Genomic DNA, 24326 nt, shown 5'->3' with positions numbered 1-24326 from the left:
ATCGCTTACCGAGCTGTGCCAACTCTAACGCGACAGCGATCTGTGTAGTTTAACACCAGATGTCCACTGATGAGGGTAAAAAAAGGGCATCTCACTCACACTTCCAAGTCATCCAACCGCACTTACCCTGACACGAATGGCGAAGGCATTTTAGCGCATGATATTTTTCACAGTACTATTCTCGCATTACTGAAACTCGGGCATTGGAAGCACGTGTAAACGGCAAGCGTCATGCGGCCGTACTGTTGCACTCAGTCTTAACTACAACATGTAATGCGTGCTCGGAACCCATGCTACCAATTGGCCGCTAGGGGGCCGAGTAGTACAGACGCACCCCACATCGGCTCCGCACAAAGACAGCGGAATTCGCCAATCGCCAGCACCATCGGCCCAAATTTCACCATCCACATAATTTAAGCAGATAATAAAAAGGAAGGAAAAGAAATTGAGACATGGTTTTAAGGGAATGGATGAATTATACATGGATGATGCGATGCGTCCAGACCTCTCTAGTCATTAGCTTACTTCCTCTTTTTTTTCTGCGCATAATTAAAAAAAAATATAGGGAACCGACTGCATTCGAAGACTGGACGAATCGACGTCGCCGCTTTTCGACTCCTTCGTAACCCGTTCCGATATCGATCTGTGCCCCGACATGCGAATTGAAGCCCGAAGTTTTCTCGGTGGATCGACGCCGCAGCCATCGCTCGGGATCCGTTTAGCATACGGAAGCGATTAACACCCAAGCGACCAAGTTACGCGGTTGGTGACACTGACGCAGGAAATGGGGCGATGGAAAACATTATAAAAGAAAAGTGGTGTGTCTCCTTCTCTCCTCTTCCCTTGCTGAGCTGTGGGAAGCGCAGCAATGAGGTTATCGAGCGCGATTTCGTAATATCGTCCGCGAGAATGAGAGACACACGCCATCTGCGCTTGACGATTTACTCATCTGACGAACGCAAATAGATGCAGATAAAAGAAGCTCGAGCAGTGGGGCCTTCCGACAGCGCTTCAGTCGTGAATGGCAGTTGTCTGTCCGTGACACCGAGGGCTGTGCTGTCGACAGCGGATTATGAGGGACGTCGAGTTTTCCTTCATGGCTGCGTAATGTATAACGACCAATTCATACTGCTCTGCCCCGTCGGACCTTGAATTCGCAGATCATACGTCATTGTCACCTGTGTCAAATTGTCATCATCCGCCAGCTTATTGTACTCAAAAAAGTTATATGTCCTAATTTTCTTTCTTTTTTTTTCACTTTGAAAACAACTTATAGGACCATGCTTTGTACACAACAGCGGGAAGAAAAAAAATGACTGAGGCTTAACTTGGTTAAGCCTGGAGAATGCGAAGCATCATCGTGTCGCGTAATTTGGAGGCGCACAACAACAGCGACGGCGCGAGGTGGGCCCCCGTTTCTCCACTGTCGTGACGTCATCGTGTCACGTGGTGTGACGTCATGTATCACGTGATTTGGAGGCGCACAACCACAGCGACGGCGCGAGGTGGGCCCCCGTTTCTCCACTGTCGTGACGTCATCGTGTCAAGTGGTGTGACGTCATGTATCACGTGATTTGGAGGCGCACAACCACAGCGACGGCGCGAGGTGGGCCCCCGTTTCTCCACTGTCGTGACGTCATCGTGTCACGTGGTGTGACGTCATGTATCACGTGATTTGGAGGCGCATAACCACGGTGAAGGGCTGAAGTGGTAGCTAAAGTAGTATGCTTCGCATAAAAAACGACATGGGTATGCATCCGTGCTGGACGGTTAGTCCAGTGAACTTTTTACTTTTTCCTATAATGTTCTGCTCACTATCCTCAAAACAAGCTCGAAAGAAACAAAATTAATTTCCTTACCCACGAAGAGAGCTATATGAGAGAAAACTTGGTACTACCTGAAGGCAGTCGGTAGCAAGGGTAAGAGCTCGAGGGTATCAGACACAAATCAAGAGGGAACAACAGGAAGGTGGCACGGGCGTTTACTTTCGGACACATGAGTGTAAGCCGTGAATCGCTTGGAGCACTACTGTGGAAGAGAATGAAAAATGATCTAACGTTGGCGCTTCGGTATGAAAGCACATCACTTACTTCAACGTTGAAAGGTACCAGTTATTGGCATCGATACTCACAGGCTTCATCATGCGCAGAGCGGCACAGGAGCTAGATGCACTCGATCGTTACCGAGAATATTCTCTGCCCCCATAGTAGATGGCCAAAGGATGCAGTAAACTACACCCTCCGACTTACGGTTCTAGGAGCCGAAAATGGCGTCAGGGTGATCCATGGACAGTACAGAGAATTTAATACGCAGGAACCGTTCATCATTGCCTGGCACCTAGGTTATCATGCCGTTGATTCTCCTCACTAGCCGGTGGTTGATCACGTAACCTACTCGCCTGAAAACAGGTTCGGAAAATGTACGTCGACAGGCTGTCGCCATCTGTATAGCTTTCTCAGCATAGCACAAAACAAAGTGAAGAAGGGTTAAGGGGGAGCCCCAGTCCGCTAGCCAACCTTTCGATGATAGAACCCCTTCAGCCCCTGTTCATTTTGTTTTGTGTTGTCAATAATCATATCTTCCTGCCCACTCTCTCTCTCTGTCATTTCTATGTATAAGGCCGCCGCGGTGGCTCAGTGGTTATGGTGGTCGGCTGCTGACCCGAAAGACGCGGGTTCGATCCCGGCCGCGGCGGTCGCATCTCGATGAAGGCGAAATGTTAGAGGACCGGGTTCTGCGCGATATCAGTGCATGTTAATGAACCTTAGGTGGTTGAAATTATCCGGAGCTCTCAGCTACAGAGTCCCTCGTAGCCTGAGCCGCTTTGGAATGTTAAACCCCATAAACCAGCTTCAATGCTTAAAATGGTTTCACTGAGACAGATAACAGTGCAAGAAGGCTCCGATCAAAGGATACGAGCAGAAGGCTTAGTGATTGAAGGATGACAGGAGGCGTTGTTGTTGTTGGCCTGAAATAAAAATGGCACATACCAACTGCGGGGGAGTGGCCAAGACACAGGCGTTGAATTGCAGGAGACCGAAATGTTTTCAGGAAAACAAACAAGGCAAACCAGCGAGCACAGCCAAACACCAGTTTCCGGGTGCTCCTTCAATAATTTTTTTTTCTGTTGGTTTAGTTTATCGGGGTTCAACGTCCCAAAGCAACTTACGCTATGAGAGACGCCGTAGTGAAGGGCTCCGGGAATTTCGACCACCTGGGGTTCTTTAACGTGCACTGACATCGCACAGTACACAGGCCTCTAGAATTTCGCCTCCATCGAAATTCGACCACCGTGGCCGGGATCGACCACGCGTCTTTCGGGCCAGCAGCCGAGCGCCGTAACCACTGAGCCACCGCGGCGGGGGGGCGGTCTTTATTTTTTTTTCTACTCACGAACGAGAAGCTGGTGAAAGTCCAACCACTTCCGCTATGTCATTGCATACGCACCGTTTTGTGCCTGTACTTGGTTTAGGTTATTTTTTCTGTCTTTCTTGCTCTCACTTTTTCTCTATAGTTTTCCTCCTTTCTCGCTTTCTTTCTGTGAATGACACGGCCGTTGCATGCTGGGCGCAGAGAACGAGGTGCGAGAGTAAGAAGCCCATGGACAGGCGCTATCCTCGCATAGGAAGACGCTTGGGAGGCAGAACAAAAAGCCCATAACTAAGCGTGAGGAAAGGCAGCACCGAGTTTCTGCTAGCGCTCGAAGCAATTAAGAACCAGACAACCGTGTATTCGCGCGCCTTTATTTGTATTATGTATACGGTCTGCATAACCCTAGCTGGTCACTATTCAACCTCAACCTCAAATATCACAAGCCATTTCTTCAAAAGGCATGGAGCTTAGATATCATGCTGTTGCTGCAGGAGTCATTAAACTGCACGACGGACCAGTGTGATTGTTATACATTTTTTCTACATCGCTAAACGCGCTGTCGCACTTCCGCCCCCTCCCAGACGACCTCGGATATGTATTCTACGAATCGCTAATCGGCGCACTGCCTAAGCTACACGACTAATTACGCTAAAACCTCTTTGCATACACTCAGTCGTGCCATTACGATGTTAGCTAAAAGTATAACTTAACTTGTTCGCGTAGTTTCTTTTTTGTTGTCGTTTTTTTCTTTCTTTTTCTACTTAGTTTTCTGCGATTATATTTCCACACCATTCACATGGCGGTGCGTAATGACTTGTTCTCAACAGAGGCTTCATATTTTGTTGCGCTGAGCTCTTTTCGATTGCGACGCGCCTCTGACCATTAACCAGAGCAATTTTCGTTCGCTTTCTGCTGTTCTGTAATATATATGTTTTAAGGCGGAAGCCTTTAATGCCTCATCGTTGTAAGCAGAAGCTGTCGACAGAAATGTCACGCTTTTCAATTGGTCGAAACGGTCGTGACGTCACAGTGCACGAATTTCAAACGGGGCTAATTGTACTTTGGCAACTAACCAGGTGTCCACTGAGATGACAGAGAATTCAGCCCCATTTCCTTTCCTCAAAAAGCGTTGCGTTCAAAGGGCAACGCATCGCGCCGAACGGATGGTGGCGTTCCTTGGACCGTGGCAGCGCTACAACACGCTGTCGCGTTCCACTCCTAAAGTCGAAGCTTAAGCGTCATTAATTGACAGTTAATTAATGCACCAACAAAATGTGCAGTGAACAATCGCGTAGCGGAATGCAGCACTCAGGCTTTCGCCTTTCATCACTTTAGTCGCTAAAGTTGCTCGTAATTTTTTTAAAAATGTACCAAGAACGAATGTTTCCTTTTATTTAACCAGAAAAAAAAAAACTTATAGCAGACAACATCAAACCGGACCGGCAAATGTAATTAATATTTTCTTTAATTTAGACCGCATCTGTTATACTATTCATTTTTTTAATAACCGCTCATATGAGCAGCGACACTCACTCACGCCTGTCTCAGAAAACCACGCTCTTATCCGTTCACGGAGGAATTAACTAAATATGTTGCGTGGCGCGATTTTTCGCTTTTGTCTTCCTTCGTTTACACAATTAGCATTTCGAAAGTATGCGTATTTTTGCTATCAAGCGTGCTTGGAGTTGATCAGCTGCGCGCTGCTTAATTAACGAGATAACCCTGCTGCTGCATGAAATTGCAGCATTTCTATATCTCTTTTTCATAGACATAGCAATTGCGACATACGCCGTCTAAAATTAAATTTCGATGGGTCTATATCTACTCACTCACTCACTTAAATGAGATCAAGAGAATCGTTGCTTCGTTACCTTCGGCTTTTTTATAGAGGCGTGTAAACTTAATATCGTCATTCTCCTAGTCATGTCATATATATATATATATAATAAGTTGGGGAAGTCACATTGAAAAACTTAACAGATTTATTCAACGTTTCGACAAGGGTCTGGTCTTGAAAGACCAGTCCCTGGTCAAAAAGTTGAATAAATCTGTTAAGTTTTTCAATGTGACTTCCCCAACTTATATTTTTAATCAGTTGCCTTGAAGATTTTGTTATCACTTATATATATATATATATATATATATATAGAGAGAGAGAGAGAGAGAGAGAGAGCGAGAGAAAGAGAGAGCACCGGACGCGTAATTCGGAGGTCGTGGGTTCGGATCCCACCGGCGGCATGTGGTTGTTTTTTCTTCTGCTTTTCTAATCAATTAGTTTAAGCGACAACATATTCAGTAATATTCTTACTTGGTCAAGACCACACAAAAATAAATTGATTAAAAAAATTCCCTGTGCGCCTTGCTTTCTGTGGCTGTTGGCTTCTCTCATATATATATATATATATATATATATATGGTTTGGTTTGGTTTATGGGGTTTAACGTCCCAAAGCGACTAAAGCTATGAGAGACGCCGTAGTGGAGGGCTCCGGAAATTTCGACCACCTGGGGTTCTTTAACGTGCACTGACATCGCACAGTACACGGGCCTCTAGAATTTCTTCTCCAAAGAGGGTCAGCAGCCGAGCACCATAACCACTGAGCCACCGCGGCGGCATGCGTGCGTGTGTGTGTGCGTGTGTGTGCGCGCGCGCGCGTGTGTGTGTGTGTGTGTGTGTGTGTGTGTGCGTGCGTGTGCGTGCGTGCGTGTGTGTGTGTGTGCGTGTGTGTGTGTGCGCGTGCGTGCGTGCGCGCGCGCGCGCGTGTGTGTGTGTGTGTGTGTGTGTGTGTGTGTGTGTGTGTGTGTGTGTGTGTGTGTGTGTGTGCGCGCGTGTGCGTGTGTGTCGGAGTACTAAACAAACGCTAGAGTGATTACTCTGTCTTACAAATGGTGCTGTAATAATACGAGCAGATGATGAAAGATGTACGCACACACCCTAAATTTTCTTACCACAAAGTGCATCCATTATGCTTTATAATCGCTAGTTCTCCGGTACGGGCGCAGTAATTTTATGAACCGCCGGTCATGAAACACCCGGTATATTAGATCTCATTCGATAATTGGTTGTTGAGAACTGTAATTGACTGCAAACAGGATAATTTTCAAAATCGCAGTGTGTCAAAATTGCGTCTCATTAATCAACAACACATAATATTGTTGTAATTGCTTTGGAAAACACACGATACGTCATTTACCAGCCCATCCATCTCGCCATGCATGAGGGCTCCCTGGGCGTCGCGGTCATTGCACTTGCCCCGGCAATTCGAGAAGTTAACCGAGCAAGCGAACTGGACAGGTTCCTAATAAGAAACTGGTATGTTTCAGGGATCGCTTGCTACCATATCTGAGCATGCCTAATTTTACCTTATCATTTATCTAAATGCTCAAAAAGGAGTTGACGTACACGAAGCGTGACCACTTCGCAGCTGTAAACTTCCGCTCCGTGGAAAACGGTTTGAGCCAGGTGTGGTTATGAAGTAAAACATTACCAGAGGAAAACACCACTACGTTATGTAACACGCAATCTTTGAGACTTGTTCAAGGCAGGAGGCCTCCTATCAAAAACCGATTAAGACAGGACCTCACAGCAAGTTGCCTTGTGGACACTGCATTCATCGCACAAGGCGCGCCTGCTCAGGGGACCACTAGGTGGCGGACCAAGTCATAAAATACGCTGCCGGCGGCAAAGACATGTATCTCAGTCAATCCGGCGGCGAAAACGATGTCATCAGTTATCCTAACCTGGAATCGCCTTAAAAACGGAGAGCGCCGCAAAGAAACCACACCACTGGAATAAATCGTCGGTTCTATGCGGACTGCTTTGGATTGTACGAGTTGTAGTAGGAGACGAGGCATAAAACTGCATTCGGTCGAGCCTGCTACGAAGACTGATGTATATTTGCGCCGTCACTTTGGTACAGTTGAATACCATAATGGAATGGTATGCATCCCAGTGCAGCCGTATTTCATTCTTGGCAATGTTGCTGGCGAATATTAAGTACAGTACAGTACAGTACAGCAGAGTACAGTACAGTACAGTACAGCAGAGCACAGTACAGTACAGTACAGTACAGTAAAGTACAGTACAGTACAGTACAGTACAGTACAGTACAGTACAGTACAGTACAGTACAGTACAGTACAGTACAGTACAGTACAGCACACTATGGTACGGTTGGGTACGGGTGTGGTACGGTACAGTACAGTATAACATGATACAATACAATACAATTTGTTATACGAGATATGCAGATAGGTATTCTATACAGGTAGGTATTCTACGCCGCTGCTACGAGCCAGCAGCTTCACTGTGAAATAGTGAAAGCGACAAAAACAGGTGGTCAGCGGAAAACGTCGACCCCGCACAGCAGTATGCCGAGTTTAGTCTGATCGAAATGTTCTCCATTGTCCTAAAATTTAGAGAAAGGTGCAATGCTACGCTGCAAGTTATCGACGCAAGTGCCTCCGATTTATTCTTGTCCGCGTTGTTTACTCTGACGTTATGACTATTCCAGACTATATGGGATCGTATAGGGTGTTTCAGTGAAGCCCGCCCGTAACGTTTAGAGAAAGGATTTCTGATGTACAGGGATAGCTTTTGCGGCACAGTAACAGAGTCGAGCCCGAATATATCGAACTCGAAGAGGATTGCGATAAAGTTCGATATATCGGTAGTTGTATATATACAGATGAAAATAGATAAGCTTATCGTTAACCTAGATGGAAGAATACATTGCACCCACACTAATGACCCGTTTCTGGCTGCAACTTGCCGCCCACAAGGCGCTGCTATGCCCTACCTGGTTCGTATTGAAACAGTAGCAGACGGTGTTTTGGAACGACCTACTGCCTATCATAAGGTGCCTAATCCTGTTACCAGTGTAGTATAAATAGAATATCCTCATTAAAGTAAAGTCAAAGTTGGTTACCGCAACGCCTTCGGCAGCGAAGCACGCCAGGCGAGAGCCGCTGGTAGGCTTTAGTTAGGTTGTCTTCGCCGCATCAAAGCAAAAAGTTCAAGGGGCACTTTGGCTCTCTAAAATGCTGCAAGGCGAAAGCCTTTCCTGGCGCACTGTTTGGCATTGACTGCGAGACTGTTTGTGCTGTACTAGTGCTTTATTTGACTACACACTTTGACTACACATTCCAACTACACACTTTGACTGCCGACTTTGACCGCTTCTTTAGCACGACTCTCTCTGCTTCGATGAGTTCGGTTGTATCCATGACTCTGTTCGCAGTAATGAGGTATGTAATGTGGTCACCCACGGACACCTTACGCCCCCTGTAGGAGCGGACGACAACTATTTTATTAGTTGTCGTCTGCTCCAAAAGGGGCGTAAGGCATCTGTGGGTGACCTCATTACTGCGAATCCGCGCACTCTGACGTCATAACCATTTCGACCAACCGAAAAGCGTGGCACCTCTGCTGAAAACCTGCTGTCGAAAAGCTTCTGTCGACAGTGATGAGGCATTAAAGGCTTTCGCCTTAATAAGGCGTGCCATGTGTTACACCAGTGCTTCAGCCAATCTAGTTATACGTAAAATCTAACCCGATGTGTTTCCGAGTTCACAGGAGAGTACTGAGTGCAGTCTTCAGCATATTGCCTAATTTTAACATTATGTTCACCAACAATATCACAAAAGTTAAAAACAACAGAAGGCCCAACACATAACCTTGTGGAATGCCAGAGAGAACCGGTGAAATATATCCGCGGGCTTTCGGTTCGAAACAACGAACTGATGATGAATGCTATCTTTTGACATGATTACTTTGTTTCTTGCACTTGCGCTGGTTATTATAGTACTGAGTGAGCTAGAAACTTATTGCTTTCGCGGCAGAAAATAAAAGAGCAGAGCCCTGAAAAATATGTGGCCAGCTTAACGCCATCGCACGGCGGCACACCTGAATACACTCACATCTCTATCGCACCAGTAGTTCCAGGTATGAAATAAACAAGCGAGAAATATGCGTTGAGTCCTTTATCCCCAGCTATCAATCAGAGGTGCGTTTGTTCAGGAGCTCGGCGGAAGAGGTGGCTGCAGCGAACATTTTTTTGGCACTCTGCCATTGCCTGTGGCGTCGCCAATGATTCATAAGAGGGCGCCCGAGCGCTCCTGGCGGACTGTGCTCGAGTCAGCCATTCCAAAAAGAGAGTATCTCAGTGTGTTACGTGGAAGTAAGATGATTGAGACGAAGTGGAAAGCGCTTCTGGTCTTGTCCACGGCGTTCAGTGGTGGAGTCCTGTGCTGCAAGCCTTTCGAAGTAGGTCAGTGTTCCGTTTCTCTGTGAATAAGATTAACAGTTAACGTGTTTAACATATCTGGACGAAATTTCAACACCCATAATTACACATTTCTTCTCACTGCTTCCATTCAGTCGCATTCTCATCTACTACGCATCATTTCACAGTAATTTTTTTTTTTCGATTTAGTTCATGAATATTGAGCGCTACGTGTAATGCATGCCTCTGAATATAGAATGTTCGCTTCAGTCCGCGAGCTATCTCATGCTTACTGTCAGCTCCATCGTCATCAACAATGCATCGCTACCCAACTAGTAAAGCTGCCTTTTCGTCTGCATTTCTGCAATTTCCACTGTCAAGTCAGAGGACTAAGGACGCTGTCAAGCCTATATTAGATACTTTTTTTTTCTACTGCGTGCAATATTTTTTTCCGGGGGTGTTGGAGTTGAAAATAAACTATGTCCTTGCTAACTGCTACGGCAAGGGTGCATGCTTCAAGGAAGACACGTGAAGAGCGTGACGCGAAACGATGTAAGCTGGGTGTTACCGATGCCAAATTCTTATTTTTTTTTTAAATGAGAAATCATTCTATGTCTGCATGATTGTGTCGTCTAATAAGGATAAATGTGCCGAAGTTTGATTGTGTTAGTGCGTGATGAGATACTGCTGTGGCAAAAATTTGGTTCATGAGTTGCAATTAGTTAATTAATTACACGCGAAAATTACACTTCGACGTCAAAATAGCCACGGACGTCGATATAGTATGCGGATGTTTTGCTTTGGCATTGCTCCAGTGCGGGTCACCGCAGTGATCTCAAAATTTTTTCTGTTTTTTTTTTTGCAGCTCGAGGAAAGAGACTAATGCAGATTAAAGCAAATTTCATAAAAATAATGAATCAATGCAGAAAAGAAATTCAGACATCAATTAAGGAGGCTCCGCGGGGTGGGCTGAGACACGTAAGTTTTTTTTTTTTTCTCGCGCATTCGGGACTACAATTAGCAAGCTCGTCATTCTGACGTGTTTCGAAAGATGAAATTTTTTTTAGAGCCAAGATTAGCACTTTCCTAGATGTCCGTTTCGGCCGCGATAGATTACAATTTCACCAATAGTGGCCCTGAATAAAAGAAGGAGACAGCCTCGACTGATTACACGAACTTCCATGACAGCTTCTGTTCTAATACATACATCCGTCCTTAATAAAATAGCCGCCGCGGTGGCTGAGTGGTTATGGTGCTCGGCTGCTGGCCCGAAAGACGCGGGTTCGATCCCGGCCGCGGCGGCTAGAATTTCTTTGGAGGAGAAATTCTAGAGGCCCGTGTACTGTGCGATGTCAGTGCACGTTAAAGAACCCCAGGTGGTCGAAATTTCCGGAGCCCTTCACTACGGCGTCTCTCATAGCCTTAGTCGCTTTGGGACGTTAAACCCCATAAACCAAACCAAACCTTAATAAAATACTTATGCTCAAAATACTTTTGTACGTTCATATTATTATCGTTGTGGCCAATAAACATTATTATTATTAGTAGTAGTAGCAGTAGTAGTAGTAATTAACTGTGGCGGCAACAAAGATATTATTATTGTAATTATTATTATTCCGCCCCCCATCCAAGCTTAGAAGCTAACAATATTTTCAATATTTCTCAGCACGGGTTTCGTAAGACTGTTTCTTGTGATAACCGGCTACTCTCCTTCACTAACAGTGTACATGCTTACATGGACTTAGGGTTTGTCACTGAATTTTTCTTGCTTTCGCTAAAGCCTTCGATAAAGCTAACCGCCCTTATTCATACATAAGGTCAAAATGCTATATATTGACCTATAGACACTTAATTGGATTTGTGCCTTCCTTCCAAACTTCTTCAATTTGTTGTTATTAATGGCACTACTTCACCTTCAACACCAGTAGACAATGGAGTTCGCCAAGGATCACTTCTTGGCCCATTATTACTCCTCATTTATATCAATGACCGACCAAATTTGTTCATTACCAGATGACTGCGTCATTTTTTCGCAGAATAATTAACGATTCAGACAGTTTATTTCTTCAAGATGATCTAAATCGCATGTCAGACTGGCGCAATACGTGGCGCATGCAGCTAAACACTAATAAATGCAGCCGCCGTGGTGGCTCAGCGGTTATGGTGCTCGGCTGCTGACCCGAAAGACGCGGGTTCGATCCCGGCCGCGGTGGCTGGAATTTCTTTGGAGGAGAAATTCTAGAGGCCCGTGTACTGTGCGATGTCAGTGCACGTTAAAGAACCCCAGGTGGTCGAAATTTCCGAAGCCCTCCACTACGGCGTCTCTCATAGCCTTAGTCGCTTTGGGACGTTAAACCCCATAAACCAAACCAAACCTAATAAATGCAAGACTGTGCGAATCTCCTGTACTAGCACAAATTGTCCCAACTACAATCTCAATAATAATGATCTACAATCTGTCGCATCATACCTTTACCTTGGTGTCACCATAACAAGAAATATATCCTGGAAAAAAGCATATTGAGTATTTAACGTCCAAAACCAATTCTACACTAGGGTATCTCAAAAGAAACTTCTTTTCTGCACCGTCTTACTTTAAAGCTACTGTTATATACGACTTGTGCACGTTCACAACTGGAAAACGTATCATCTGTTTGGGATCCGTATCACACAACACTAATCGATAGGCTTGAAGCCGTGGAAAATCGTTCAATCCGTTTCGTTTTAAACAACTATCACAGAAGAGCTAGCGTAACCCAAATGAAGACTACTTTAAACTTATCATCACTATCAATTCGGACGAAGATATCTCGTTTATGTTTATTTCACAATATATATCGTCACAATCCAGCTATTTCCGCTGTCTGAATCCGGTCAGGTGCCGTGATCATAATCATAAACTCAGCATACCACATTGCCAGACATCAAAACGTTTACACACATTCATCATTCAGACAAGTAACGATTGGAATCACCTACCTTCAGCCTGCACGTACATTAAAGACCCAAAACATTTCAAAAATGTGATTACTAACGTAATATTATCGTGTTTACGTCCCGTTGCTTTGCGTTTATGAGTTCTTTGAAGGTTTTGTTTTCTTGATTTCTCCTTGTATTATAAGTATATTGTTACAATTTTTCTGATTGTTGTTTACATGCATTGCAATTTTTGCTACTGCCCTGTGAAATGTATATGTACAGCCTTTGTCAAAAGTTTGGAGCCCAGGGGGTTTGCTTCTGAAGCACACTGTCTGGTTCGTAATGCATATCCAGCGCTCCAAATTTGCTGAAAGTAAGAATATTTCTGGTCCTGCCTCCTCCAATGAGTAGGACTACCACGAATATTACAGGAGTCCCACTGCGAGGCTTAAAAGCAAACCCCCTGGGCTCTAAACTTTTGACAAAGACTGTACATATACCCTGAGGGTGAAAATAAATAAATAAGCAATGTGAGCCGTCTCTTGCTTGAACAAGACAGCCCCCTAAAAGGTTATAAAGGTGAAGACATGTTGCGTCTCGCAGGTGACTTGAATATTCACATTTAATGACCTTCCAAAATATATGTGACTGACTACGTTTCTATCTTTGCGTCATGGGGTATATAATTCGTAATAAGCAGTGCAACTCGAGAGGGCATCAAAAATAATCATAATCAATTTGTGCTTTGACCACGTAGTGGCACGTGCATCGAATTTTGAACTGACTTCTGCAGTAATTCCCCAGTGCATAGCCGACCACTATTTTACAGCCTGCCGATTCACGGCTCGCAAATACTCGCTGACAGTACAAGTCAGGCAGCATCCGGTCAGACGAATGTTCGGTAGTGGATCAGCATAAGTATGACAGTCTATAGAACAGTTCGGTTGGTTATCGTTGTTAAAATCTGGCATCCTCGAAGTTGTTAATGAAAAGTTTTATCTTCAGCTGTGTATATTTGAGCTGTAACGACGGAGAAGTTCCTATTCAGGCGAAGACGACGACGAACTTGTGACCGTTGTATTGAGCGGCATTGCCATCGCTTTGTGCGTGTGCTCTCAGTGCTCGACCTCTGTGTCTATGGACCGCCGGCGCCCAGTACCTCTAACCATCCCAGTACCCATCTTACATTGGGTGGAGGTGAAAAATGCAACGCACAGTGAGAACTATAAAAGACCATTAATTATTAAATAAAAATATAATTCACGCGACTGTATATCATGACTGGCTTTCGAAACGTTGCAAGCAACCTCCACGAAGCGTCAACCTTCGTGCAAGCATAAAATAGCAAGAAATAGTATTGCTGCGCTTATACGCTCAGCAAATTGCGCCGTAGCTTTCAGGAACAGTATAGGCAAAATTCAAGAAACCCTGCAAGAGCCTGGTCATTGACAGCTCAATTGAGCGGCAAACAGGAGTCGAACAGGTCCCTTAAAAATTAACTTCCAGGTGATTCCAGAGCCGTTACAGACGCTTTTAAATATAACTTTGCGCACGTTGAGGCGGTTTCGTCGAGCTCTATCTTAATGCCGTGTTGGTTGCGTGACTCGATTTCAGCGTCGGCGTTTTTGCACTCGTTATCACCCAGTAAACTGCAGCGGCTCATTCTTCTGTCGCGACGTTACAAAAGAACTGCCATGTCCTAACGGATATAGTACTTTTTATGCTCAACAGATTTCTTGATATTCCGGACTTCGGCAATCTTTTTCTCTCCTTTATTGCTCACAAATGGTTTTGTAATACAGCGTCTCTCATAGCCTGGGTCACTTTGGGACGTTAAACCCCCCAAAGCCAAACCAAACCAACCCCCCCCCCCCCTCTCCCTCCTGCTGTTTCCATTTGTTCCACATATTTTACCTGCTTTTTAATCTTCCAGAGAATGGAACTATTCTGCGAAATACACGACGCCTGTTTAAAATCTTTACAACAAGAAACAGCGGGCGAGGTAAGGTTTCTTATTTCGTTCCTTTTTTTTATTTCGCTTTTACTGTTGGCAAAAAAGGAATGCTGTTCTAGCCGAAAGTGTGATTTCATGGCGCAGCTCCTTGACTGCTGGATTGTCTCTACACAAAACGAGGTAAGCTGCCCACGACGGCTTTGACTTCACATCTAGGACTCGGTAATGGACTTCGCAATTATTAATTTAAAAAAAAGAAACAACAGTCCAATTTGCAAGTTCATGTTACTATTGAGGCTAAACCGCGAAACAGTTTCGCGCCGGAGCAGAACGGTCCAATTTGAAAGGTAACACCTACTCCATATTCGTACTTACACATTACCCCCGACTTATATCATAGCCTCATGCGAGGCTGCAGAACGTAAAAATAAATAAATAGGACCAAAGCTTATAACTTTCTGTCCCCTCAAAAGTTTTCCCGTAGAAAGAAAAGTCCTCAGGCTGCTTTCCCCGGTTGCAAGGCCAAGTGTGAAGATTCTGGCTAAAAAAAGAGAATGGTGAAAAAAAAAACTCATAAGGGAGTGTGACGTCACGCGACCGGCCATCGCAAGCCATGTTGGCATGTTGGGCTCTATTCAAACCATTATATTTCCGGCGCTCGGCCCTTGCAGTAAAACCCACCATGAGCCGCCACGTGGGGCCCATTTTCTTCGCGTTATTTTAAATGACATGACTTCGAAGTTTTCACGTGAATCTTTCTCCTGCGGTTTGTTTTTGTTACATAACAGCTAGTGCTATAGCAGTTATAGCGCTATAACAGCGCTAGCTGTTATAGCGAAGTTCGCCGGCGCCGTAGTAGTAGTGTAGTCAAAATTTGGCGTCCGCTATCACGTGACCATTTCGTGCTCCCAGCCTGCGCCTCGTGTTTCGCGCTACTTTGCAGTCATCACTTTTAGCGCGAGGTTGCAAGAAGGCGTCGCCAAACTCCTTGAAACAGCAATAAACAAAACATCTTGAAAGGACTGTACGGGGTGGCGTCCTGCGCGCATGCGCAGTAGCAGCCACCGAAGTTTATGATAAAGCCGCCAGCGGCGTCGTGGAACATCATTCGCGTTGCGGAAGTGTCGTGGATGCAGACAATATGGATCGTCATGCTCTGAACGCTGCTCGCGAACTCGCTGCACGACAAGATACTCGAGTCTATGCGAACACATTTCTCGCAGTAAAAAGTATGAACACAATCTTCACGCACTCATGCGTAGTAGCAATATTCAAGGAGAATTCAGCAATTGCGAAAGCACAATGTAGACCAGCTAGCGCTTGTCATGCGCACTGCCACTGGCGTAATAAATCACCATTTAAGTAACGCAACTCGAATTTCGGTCCGCCGTCTCCTTGCTTACACAGCTTGCCGTCGCTTCTGTCGCGAGGCGCCCTTAATGGTTCCGAATGTATGACGTCCTCTCCACGCACGAACGTATTTTTGGGCGCTTCGATGGAGTTTTCAATAATAAAAAAAAAAAGTCATCCAAAGTACTTGGGCATTCACCTGCTTTAAGGATGGTTGGTTTGGTTTGGTTTATTGGGGTTTAACGTCCCAAAGCGACTGAGGCTATGAGAGACTCCGTAGTGAAGGGCTCCGGAAATTTCGACCACCTGGGGTTCTTTAACGTGCACTGACATCGGCTTTAAGGATGGGTGTTCTACTTGTGCTTCGTCGAAATTAGTTCAAAATCACCAAAACTCGAGTAGGTCACACGCGGTATTGGTTGTATTCCTTCTTATGTCACTACATTACAGTTTGTTTATTGGGGCTGTTCAGAGGTGCTTTTCATTCTGTAACAACTAATTATAATCGAGGGTCCCATTTCAGTTCGTGACTCTGAGACCCTCTTCCATAATATCATTGTTGATTGCATGACGTAATAAAATTTATTATAACAATAAATAGAAATCTTGGAACTGAAGTGATGCTGTTTACAGATATTCGCACGACTACGTAAAGTGCCATTTGTGTCCGTGTGAAAGGTAACTGCGTGAGGCCAACGAAATTTGGAACCCAATCTTTATCATCCCAAGAATTTTTTTTTTTGCCTTCCGTCATATTTCGTCCCATTTTTTTTTATTTCTTTTTCTTGTCAACAACTTCGTTCTTCCAGACGCAAGCCTTCGGCTTCCATATAGATTTTGGCTTATGGCTTATGGCGTTTTAGAATAACGTCCCAAAGCGACTCAGGCTATGAGGGACGCCGTAGTGGAGGGCTACGGAAATTTCGACCACCTGGGATCCTCTAACGTTTACTGACATCACACACTACACGGGTCTCTAGCATTTCGGCTCCATCGAAATTCGGCCGCCGCAGCCGGGATCGAACCCGCGTCTTTCGTGTCAGCAAGGCGAGCACCATAACCACTAAGCCACTGCGACGGCAAGCTTCCGCGTAGAATGACCGCTAGTAAGCACTACACACGTTAAAAACACGTTAAGATTCACGTGGCAAGCATAGCAGGGGGATTCTTAGAGAGTATTTGCAGCGTATGTATTCTTATGTGTGCCTTTTCTTCTTAATTTGCCATCGTAGTCTGGCAGGTTCTACACAACTGAAGAGATTGGTGGCAGATGGTACCAGGCCGTCGGAGATACCTTTGTGAGCAAACTCATTTTCCGTCATACTCTTTCTTTCCTTTTCCATTTTCTTTTTTTTTGCAGTGGGAGAAGAGGTCGAGAAATACAACAGAGTCGGGCCCAATATACAACAAAATGCTTCGTCGTCCTGTCGTAACGACAATTTTTTTCTGTATTGTTCCGAATTCGCTTGTTGTCCCGACAGAACTGGTTCTGTCGCTACGACAGGGGACCACGCAATACTAAAGAAAGTTCTGCTGTTAATTCAGTTTCGTTTGGTTATTGGGTTTAACGTCCCTAAGCAACTCGGTGTATGAGAGACGCCGTAGTGGAGGGCTCCGGAAATTTCGACCACCTGGGGTTCTTTAACGTGCACTGACATCGCACAGTACACGGGCCTCTAGAATTTCTCCTCCAAAGAAATTCGAGCCGCCGTGGCCGGGATCGAACCTGCATATTTCCGGTCAGCAGGCGAGCGCCGTAACCACCGAGCCACCGCAGCGGGGCCGCTGTTAATTTCTATTGTTTCTACAAAGCCATGCTCCAAAATTCTACAAAAAATTGGTTCTAACAGAAGTCTGTTACATTTTTTTTTATAGGAGGGAGGTTACGTTGTTTTGCCTTGAAAATTTGCGCTTACAGCGCAGACGCGCTGACAACACCAAAGGATGGTAATCATTCTCTCCTTAATTTTTCTCGGCTTACAGGCGTGCGTTCGCAAGACCGAATTTGTGAAGCTGCCACTGCATATTATCGACGACCTGACTGCATTCGGCAAACAGTACGTCGACACTATCGGCTGAGAAAGTGCACTTTCGGCGCATAAAGGGCCGCAGGTCAAATAAAATATACCTATAAGCGACGAATACATGTTTTCACTTTTATTTTCTCTCGCTTTTTTACTTCTTCCTGGCACGCTGTCATCGCCCCGGGGAGGAGCCTGCTGTATAGGAAACCGAAAACGCTGTTGTGGCAACATTTGCAGGGCCAGTGAGTAGCTGCGGTGCTACGTGCCTAGTTAATAAGGAATAATCCTAGCTCTGCAATATTCCTGATTTCTAAGATAAACAGATATTCCTTATACTTGTTTGCCTCTGAAATATTCCCAGTTTGTTGGCGTTGTTGTTTACCCAACGAATTAGCAATCATCCTGGCTCTGGCAAGGAAGGACGCAGTGCCTTTTTTTTTACATGCGCCTGCTTTGTATTTTGACTGCTTTATTTACGTTCACGGCCTCCGAGTAGAGCAGGTATTTTTGGGCGCAATGAAAAGGCAATGTGTTGTTTAGAGTTGCTATAATATCTGTTTTCATTTCGTGCATATGGTTTTTTTTCTAGTACTCAATTGTTTTCTACTTTTTTCCTTATTTTTCCTGCATTCTTTATTTTCCCACCTTTTTCGTCCTATCTTTCCTCCTCCCATCATTTCATTTGCTTTTTCTTCGTTTATTCCTTTCATAAATCTGTAATCAACCTTAGGAAAACATAAGAACAAAGAATAAAGATGCAGGTAAGTGTAACACATTGAAGAGGCAATGCTCAGGAGTAAAGTATAGGAAAGAAGACAGCAACCTTTTATTTCGTTTGTATTTCATACTGCAGCATTGCTATGTGTAGCTGTTACCTCCATGATTCTTCTTTCTTCCTCGATGTTTTCTTAGTATTGAATGCGCTTGTATGTAGGCGCAGTAACTGTCCCACTTCTCGGTGGACACGGCACCCAAACCGCGCCGTGAGTGAAGGAATGAAAGAGAGAGAAGGTAGAGAGAAAAAGGCGTCGTATAGTGGCGGATTCCGGATTAATTTCAGCCACTTGATATTCTACTGACATCGTGCAGCACATGTTTGCCTTTTATGTTTTGCCTCGAGTAAAATGCAGCCGCCGCGGCATGGTATCGATCCCACGACCTTGTGCTCAGTAGCCAAACTGCATAACCATGAGCTTACCCGCAGTACGCGACTAGCGGTTGCTGTAAAGGGACGGGAGGACGCAAGAATGACACAGTCGCCTAGAAGAAAACCGAAATGACAACTCTGATGCACATGGCATGAACGTCCATACAACGTTTCCGCGAACGTCTGTTTTATCTCATTTCTCAAATTTAAGCAGAATGGTTGTCGCCGAATCCTCTGTATACCGCGATATCTCGTACGACGCTCCGCGCCTTCCCGCCGGTCCAAAAAACGCGATCATTGCCCTTGTGAGACTACAGTGCGTTAGTTCGGTATAACGTATGACCCTTTGGAAGTTTCCAAACAGGTTTGGTAATCAGCGATGATCGATGCCAGTATGCCGAGCGATGCGGTTCGAAAAACGCGTGTAGAAGCGAGATAACGCGCTAATTCTTTAACTGGTTCGAGCAAAGAAAAAAGTTACGGCGCTTCCATAGTTCGCGCCTAAAGGTTCGGAGGGCCATTAGTTTCCGGGCAGCGTGAATCTTGGACTGTGGATCGCAAATCAGGTTACGGCCGGAGGCCATGCCAGCCATGCGGCCGGATTCAAGGCGTGGCTGTCAGGCTGCGGAAATATGAACGCCAAAGGAAGAAGAAGCGTCCCGAGATGCCAGCTGAATAATAAATGGCACATCATTTTATACAAACAACTTCAGAATTTCGGTTTACGTTCTAGAGCACGTCAAAGTATACGACGGTAGGACGCCACAAGCAGATTTATAAGCATAATCTAGACCACAGGAAGCTTCTTAAACAGCAGTTAAACAGGAGTTAAACAGGAGTTGTGAATCAATATTGCATTATTACGTACATTTACATGTTCGCTTCATTGTCTACATTATATTTAGGTTTCGCATAAATTCTGCAACACTTAGCCATGTCAAGGAGTTTTTTCATTGCCTGGTCACATGTATTTTGGGATGCCACTCTTTCTAGACAGCTGTACAATGCTTCCGCATTATAATATCGGCGTCTACAAAGCCGACGTATGTATAACCCGTGCATGCACTCAGTACACAGGTGCTTTCGCTATTTTCTTTGCGCCCCAGCCCTCGGACGCTTTTTCGCGAAGCAGATGTGCCGGGAACTGACAGTCACTTGCCTGTTGCCATAACCCCGTTATTTGTCACCTCGGAAGCTGGCAGCATTCAGAGACTTTTACAGCGATAGCTGTATTGATGTTCTGCGAGATCGCGTCGTCGACCGCGCACGCCGCAATTCCCCCCCCCCCCCCCCCCCCCCCCGCCAATATCCCAGCCTTACCACATGACGCCTGTAGCGCCTTCGTAAGTGGCATAAGGTTTCTATAAGCGCTTACGCGCATGTAGTGCGTCACCAATAAAACGGAATCGACAAGCAGTCATAACTCGTTACTCAGTCCGGTCCCCTAAAGCACGCGTAGTGAAGCATTTTTTTTTTTTTTTGTAGAAAAAGGCGACGAGGAAACGTGCGTTGTACTTTTAACGTTATGGCTGCAAGTACAGATACGGTGGTAGTTGACATTTATGCGGAAGCGGCGTACAACTTCCAACATTGCAGAAATTCATATTTCCCCGTGCATTAAATCTCATTATAACCGCCCATACGAGAACTGTTCACCGTATATATTTAGCCGTCGCTCAGAGCGCCGCCTACAAATCTGTGAAAAATAACGGCGCTGGTAAACTTTGTGAACCCGTCGAGGGCTTGGTGCAGTTCACGTCTTACGAGGTAAAAAGCCTCCACGCCATACGAGCACAGACTTGTTCGCCCCTGCACGACGCGTCTAAATTTTAAATGACATTAAAGATGAGTTTCTGCTTAGTGCATTTGTATAAAACTTGAATTTAGTATCCTTGGGCTATTTTCAATGCATCTTGCGCAAGCTGTGATGCACTTCTTCTCCTAGCAAAAGCGTTTCTGAATAGGTAGTTTCTCCTTTCCGTGCTCTCAAACTTGTTTATGGTGTCACTTGTTTATGGCGTCACTTGTGAATTGTGACATCATATAGGTACTTTGCACCGAGAAGCGAAACTGAAACTGCTTGAAATAAAGCTCCCAGGCTAATCCTGGAGGGGCGTCATGGTAATCAAGGAGCTTTAGCTAATCCGTACTATCCGCGATTCGCTTGTGGTTTTCCATGAAAGAAAGTCTCAAACAAAGACAGTTTTCTTCGGTGAAACTCACCAATGATAAACACCTGGAAGGCACTGCGCGTCAGTGGAACGCTATATAACTGGAAATTCTGGGTAATCACTAAGTTGATGCCCTCTTCCATCATTTAGTCATTCGTGCTCACTTTTGGGAGAGTACATTTTTGGTGCCTTTCATTCCTGTTCGTCCTTTTCGACATCATCCCCGTTTTACGGTACCTCGCTGCTACACTCACTATGGCCACTTCACTCGTAATTATTACATACCAAAAATGTTTAATTCTCTGCCTGATTCAATTTTTTCAGTTTCTTCGTTGTCTCTATTAAAGAACTTCTTAAAAACACATATGTCGGTAACCTAAACTGTTTCTTTGTTCTTGTTTGCCTTAGGTATTGCGGTTTATCATTGTTTGCTTGCTTTGTAACACCTATTGTTTAATATATCTGTCTTTCACCGATTGCCGAGTACTGCCCTACAAGCCTTTATGGCTTGGGCAGACTTGTCTTAAAGACTGTATTCTGTTCTCTGAAAATAAAGGTGTTTATTATTATTATTATTATTATTATTATTATTATTATTATTATTATTATTATTATTATTATTATTATTATTATTATTATTATTATTATTATTATTATTATTATTATTATTATTATTATTATTATGAACAAGGGAGGGGAAAGCCTCAGAATATGCTTGCCAACGTTTCGACAAGTGTACTTGTCTTCGTCTGGGCAAAGCGTTCATCATTGGCGGGTTTAATAGACCTTTTCACAAATTCCGCCGCGCCACCAAGCGGCCGCGCAAAGCACTCTGGGAAAACGGAGCGCCGCGGCGCCCGCGGCGCCGCGCTCGCGTCTTTTCGTCCGTCTCTCCGACTGCGCCTGATCACCGGAAAGCCTTCCCCTGCCATCTCGTCGCCATCGCTGTTTCTTATACCTGTGCTACACGGGAACGTTCGAATGACACCTGAGTCGAATGACATGCGAGAACTGGAATGACATTCGGACTCGACGGACGCGCGCGGTGCTACACGAAACCTTCCAAGCGCATTCGAAAGCCTCAGCTCGTTTTCAGTGTACAACGACGGCGGTGGTCACACTGCTCCGACAACGACACTACCACGGTCAACAGCAGCATGCGATTATAGTGAAATATCTAGTTTACTATAATATGATTGCAGTGGGACACGTTTTTCAGGCCAACGACACCGACGAATCCGATCGGCGGACGGTCAGCCTAGTCGGCGGCTGAGCGAAAGCACGGTGATGAGGCGGCGGTGCAAATATATTCGCGCTTCTAAATGAGCGAAACGAACGGCCATATTTCACATGTGCATACCTGAACAGTCACCAGCGATAAGCGCTGGCAAAATTAATTTCAGTCGACGGCGACTCCCTTCCCTTCCGCGACGACTAGGCCTAGCGAGTCCTTAGGATATGATCTGTGATTGCGGCGGTTGTGATGAGCGAATCACTAGCTTTAGCGAATGAAAATGGTCACCGAGTGTAGTTTTGGCAATAGTGACCTGAAATTAATTATTGCTTACATCGCTCGGCACGCATATGATGAACGTGAAACGCCGGTGTGACCCAGACTGCCGAGCAGTGCTTTCCCTGGCGAAAATCTTTCCCAGCCCAAATGGTTTATGGAACAATTTCCAGTTGGTTCCAGTTGGAACCATCTGGGTTCCATTTCGTTCCAACTGGAACCAACTGGAAATTGTTCCATAAACCAGTTGAGCTGGGAAAGATTTTCACCCGGGTTACGGCCAGCAGCAGTCGTCGCTAGCTTCTGGATAACAAGTTAGGCCGTTTCAGTTAAAGCGAACGGTCGCCAAACATACTTCTGGATAAAGTAGTTTAAAATAAAGTACTGGTCACGGCGAAGGAAGCCGGGACAAAAAACGAGAAGCGCCGGTCCTGCGCGATGTCAACAGCCCGCGGTTGTTAAGTGTTTCTCAGGCGTGCGATCGCATCATCGCTTCCCACACATTATCGCACTGCGTAAACAAGCACGGCTACAGCCGGTAAAAAAGAAAACAGATTGATTAATAGAACTAAAGCGCCGATTGCGTCTTATGTCATGAAAACGAGTACTAACTTTTCGTACTGCAGCGATGTAAACAACAGTATGAGTGCAGTTGTCCTCATCGGCACACTCCTGCGGAAATTTCGTTGACGCGGTAAATGTTCACTGCTGTAATATATAATCTTCAAGCACTCCCTTAGACAGAACACGAGCTATTTGCTAAACATGACACAGTTGGTTGACACAGTAAGCGTGAGACAGTCGGATGTTGCGTTCCGCGGCCACGGATCATCAGCAGACGCTATGACCGGCGTTCTCCCAATGCATGTATACTCAGAGCCCTCGCCGCTAATGTGACCATGGTGGTGGTGAATAACTTTATTCATAAAAGCCCCCCCCCCCCCCCCCCAAAAAAAAAAAAAACGAAAATTATGCAGCAGCATTGCGGGCGGCCTTCAGGCTGCCGGTCGTGGCGTCCTGGCCGTACCTAGTCGCGACGCCCTCTGCCCCGGTCACCAGCCGAAGTTGGAGATTCGCATGTGCCCATTGCTCTGCGTAATCACAGCAGGCGTCCGTTCCGCATACGCTCGGTGTGGAAAGATCGTGGAGAGACGATCCATGTATCCCTTGCGCCCGCTAGTGTTGAAATGCGTACCACATATTTTGTGGTGTTTCGAAGGCTTCCACAGGGTAAATCGCCCTTGCGAACCTTGCCGGTTTATCCTGCGCACCCATTCTAGCTTCAGCTTCTTGTCCTTGGGGAATACGTGGTATAAAATGTTGATGTCCTTTCTCGTGTTGTTACTACAGCCGGGCACGCAGCACCTTTGACCGCCACCGCGATTCTAATCTGCAGACATGTCGAATGTCTAAAAAAATCCCTACATAATTCCAGAAAGACTAAGAGATAACCACCACAGCAGTGCGCTCCAACATTTACAACGCGCACGAGAAGACGCACAACGCCTGAACACGGCGGCACAACACAGCAACACGTTTGGCAGCAGACGACGCGGGCGGCGACCGCTCCTTTCTCCCATCATGCTTTGCGCGGATCCGCTAGGGGATGGCGCGGCGCTGCAATTTGTGGAAATTGTGTGCAATTTGTGCTGGCTCC

The 24326-nt window shown here is 45.5% G+C and overlaps 1 protein-coding gene across 5 annotated transcripts; it reads left to right on the top strand.

The window, feature by feature from the left end:
- Positions 1-9477: 9477 nt before the first annotated feature.
- LOC149358588 (uncharacterized) lies at positions 9478-17959 on the top strand. 5 transcript variants are annotated; one of them, XM_089568865.1, is made up of 6 exons: positions 9478-9639; positions 10460-10572; positions 14447-14515; positions 14612-14647; positions 17050-17115; positions 17801-17959. In XM_089568865.1, exons 1-6 carry the CDS (start codon positions 9555-9557, stop codon positions 17894-17896), a joined length of 465 nt encoding a protein of 154 aa, XP_089424991.1. In that variant the 5' UTR covers positions 9478-9554; the 3' UTR covers positions 17897-17959. The 5 variants fall into 5 exon arrangements, with proteins under 5 accessions (XP_089424991.1, XP_089424996.1, XP_089424992.1 ...); XM_089568870.1 differs by lacking the exon at positions 10460-10572 and having other exon boundaries at positions 9478-9635; XM_089568866.1 differs by lacking the exon at positions 14447-14515 and having other exon boundaries at positions 14573-14647.
- The last annotated feature ends 6367 nt before the right edge of the window (positions 17960-24326 follow it).

This window comes from Amblyomma mixtum, chromosome 2 (genome assembly GCF_055824585.1).
Source record: "Amblyomma mixtum isolate Tamu chromosome 2, ASM5582458v1, whole genome shotgun sequence".
In the NCBI taxonomy this organism is placed as follows: domain Eukaryota; kingdom Metazoa; phylum Arthropoda; class Arachnida; order Ixodida; family Ixodidae; genus Amblyomma; species Amblyomma mixtum.
This window is presented reverse-complemented; position numbering and strand designations above follow the sequence as displayed.

Excerpts from the sequence above, each read along its gene's own strand:
- LOC149358588 (XM_089568865.1), top strand. The coding sequence starts at position 9,555 with ATGATTGAGACGAAGTGGAAAGCGCTTCTGGTCTTGTCCACGGCGTTC. Across the intron at positions 14,516-14,611 it reads AACAAGAAACAGCGGGCGAG|CTCCTTGACTGCTGGATTGT; the intron begins GTAAGGTTTCTT and ends TTCATGGCGCAG. Across the intron at positions 14,648-17,049 it reads TTGTCTCTACACAAAACGAG|TCTGGCAGGTTCTACACAAC; the intron begins GTAAGCTGCCCA and ends TTGCCATCGTAG.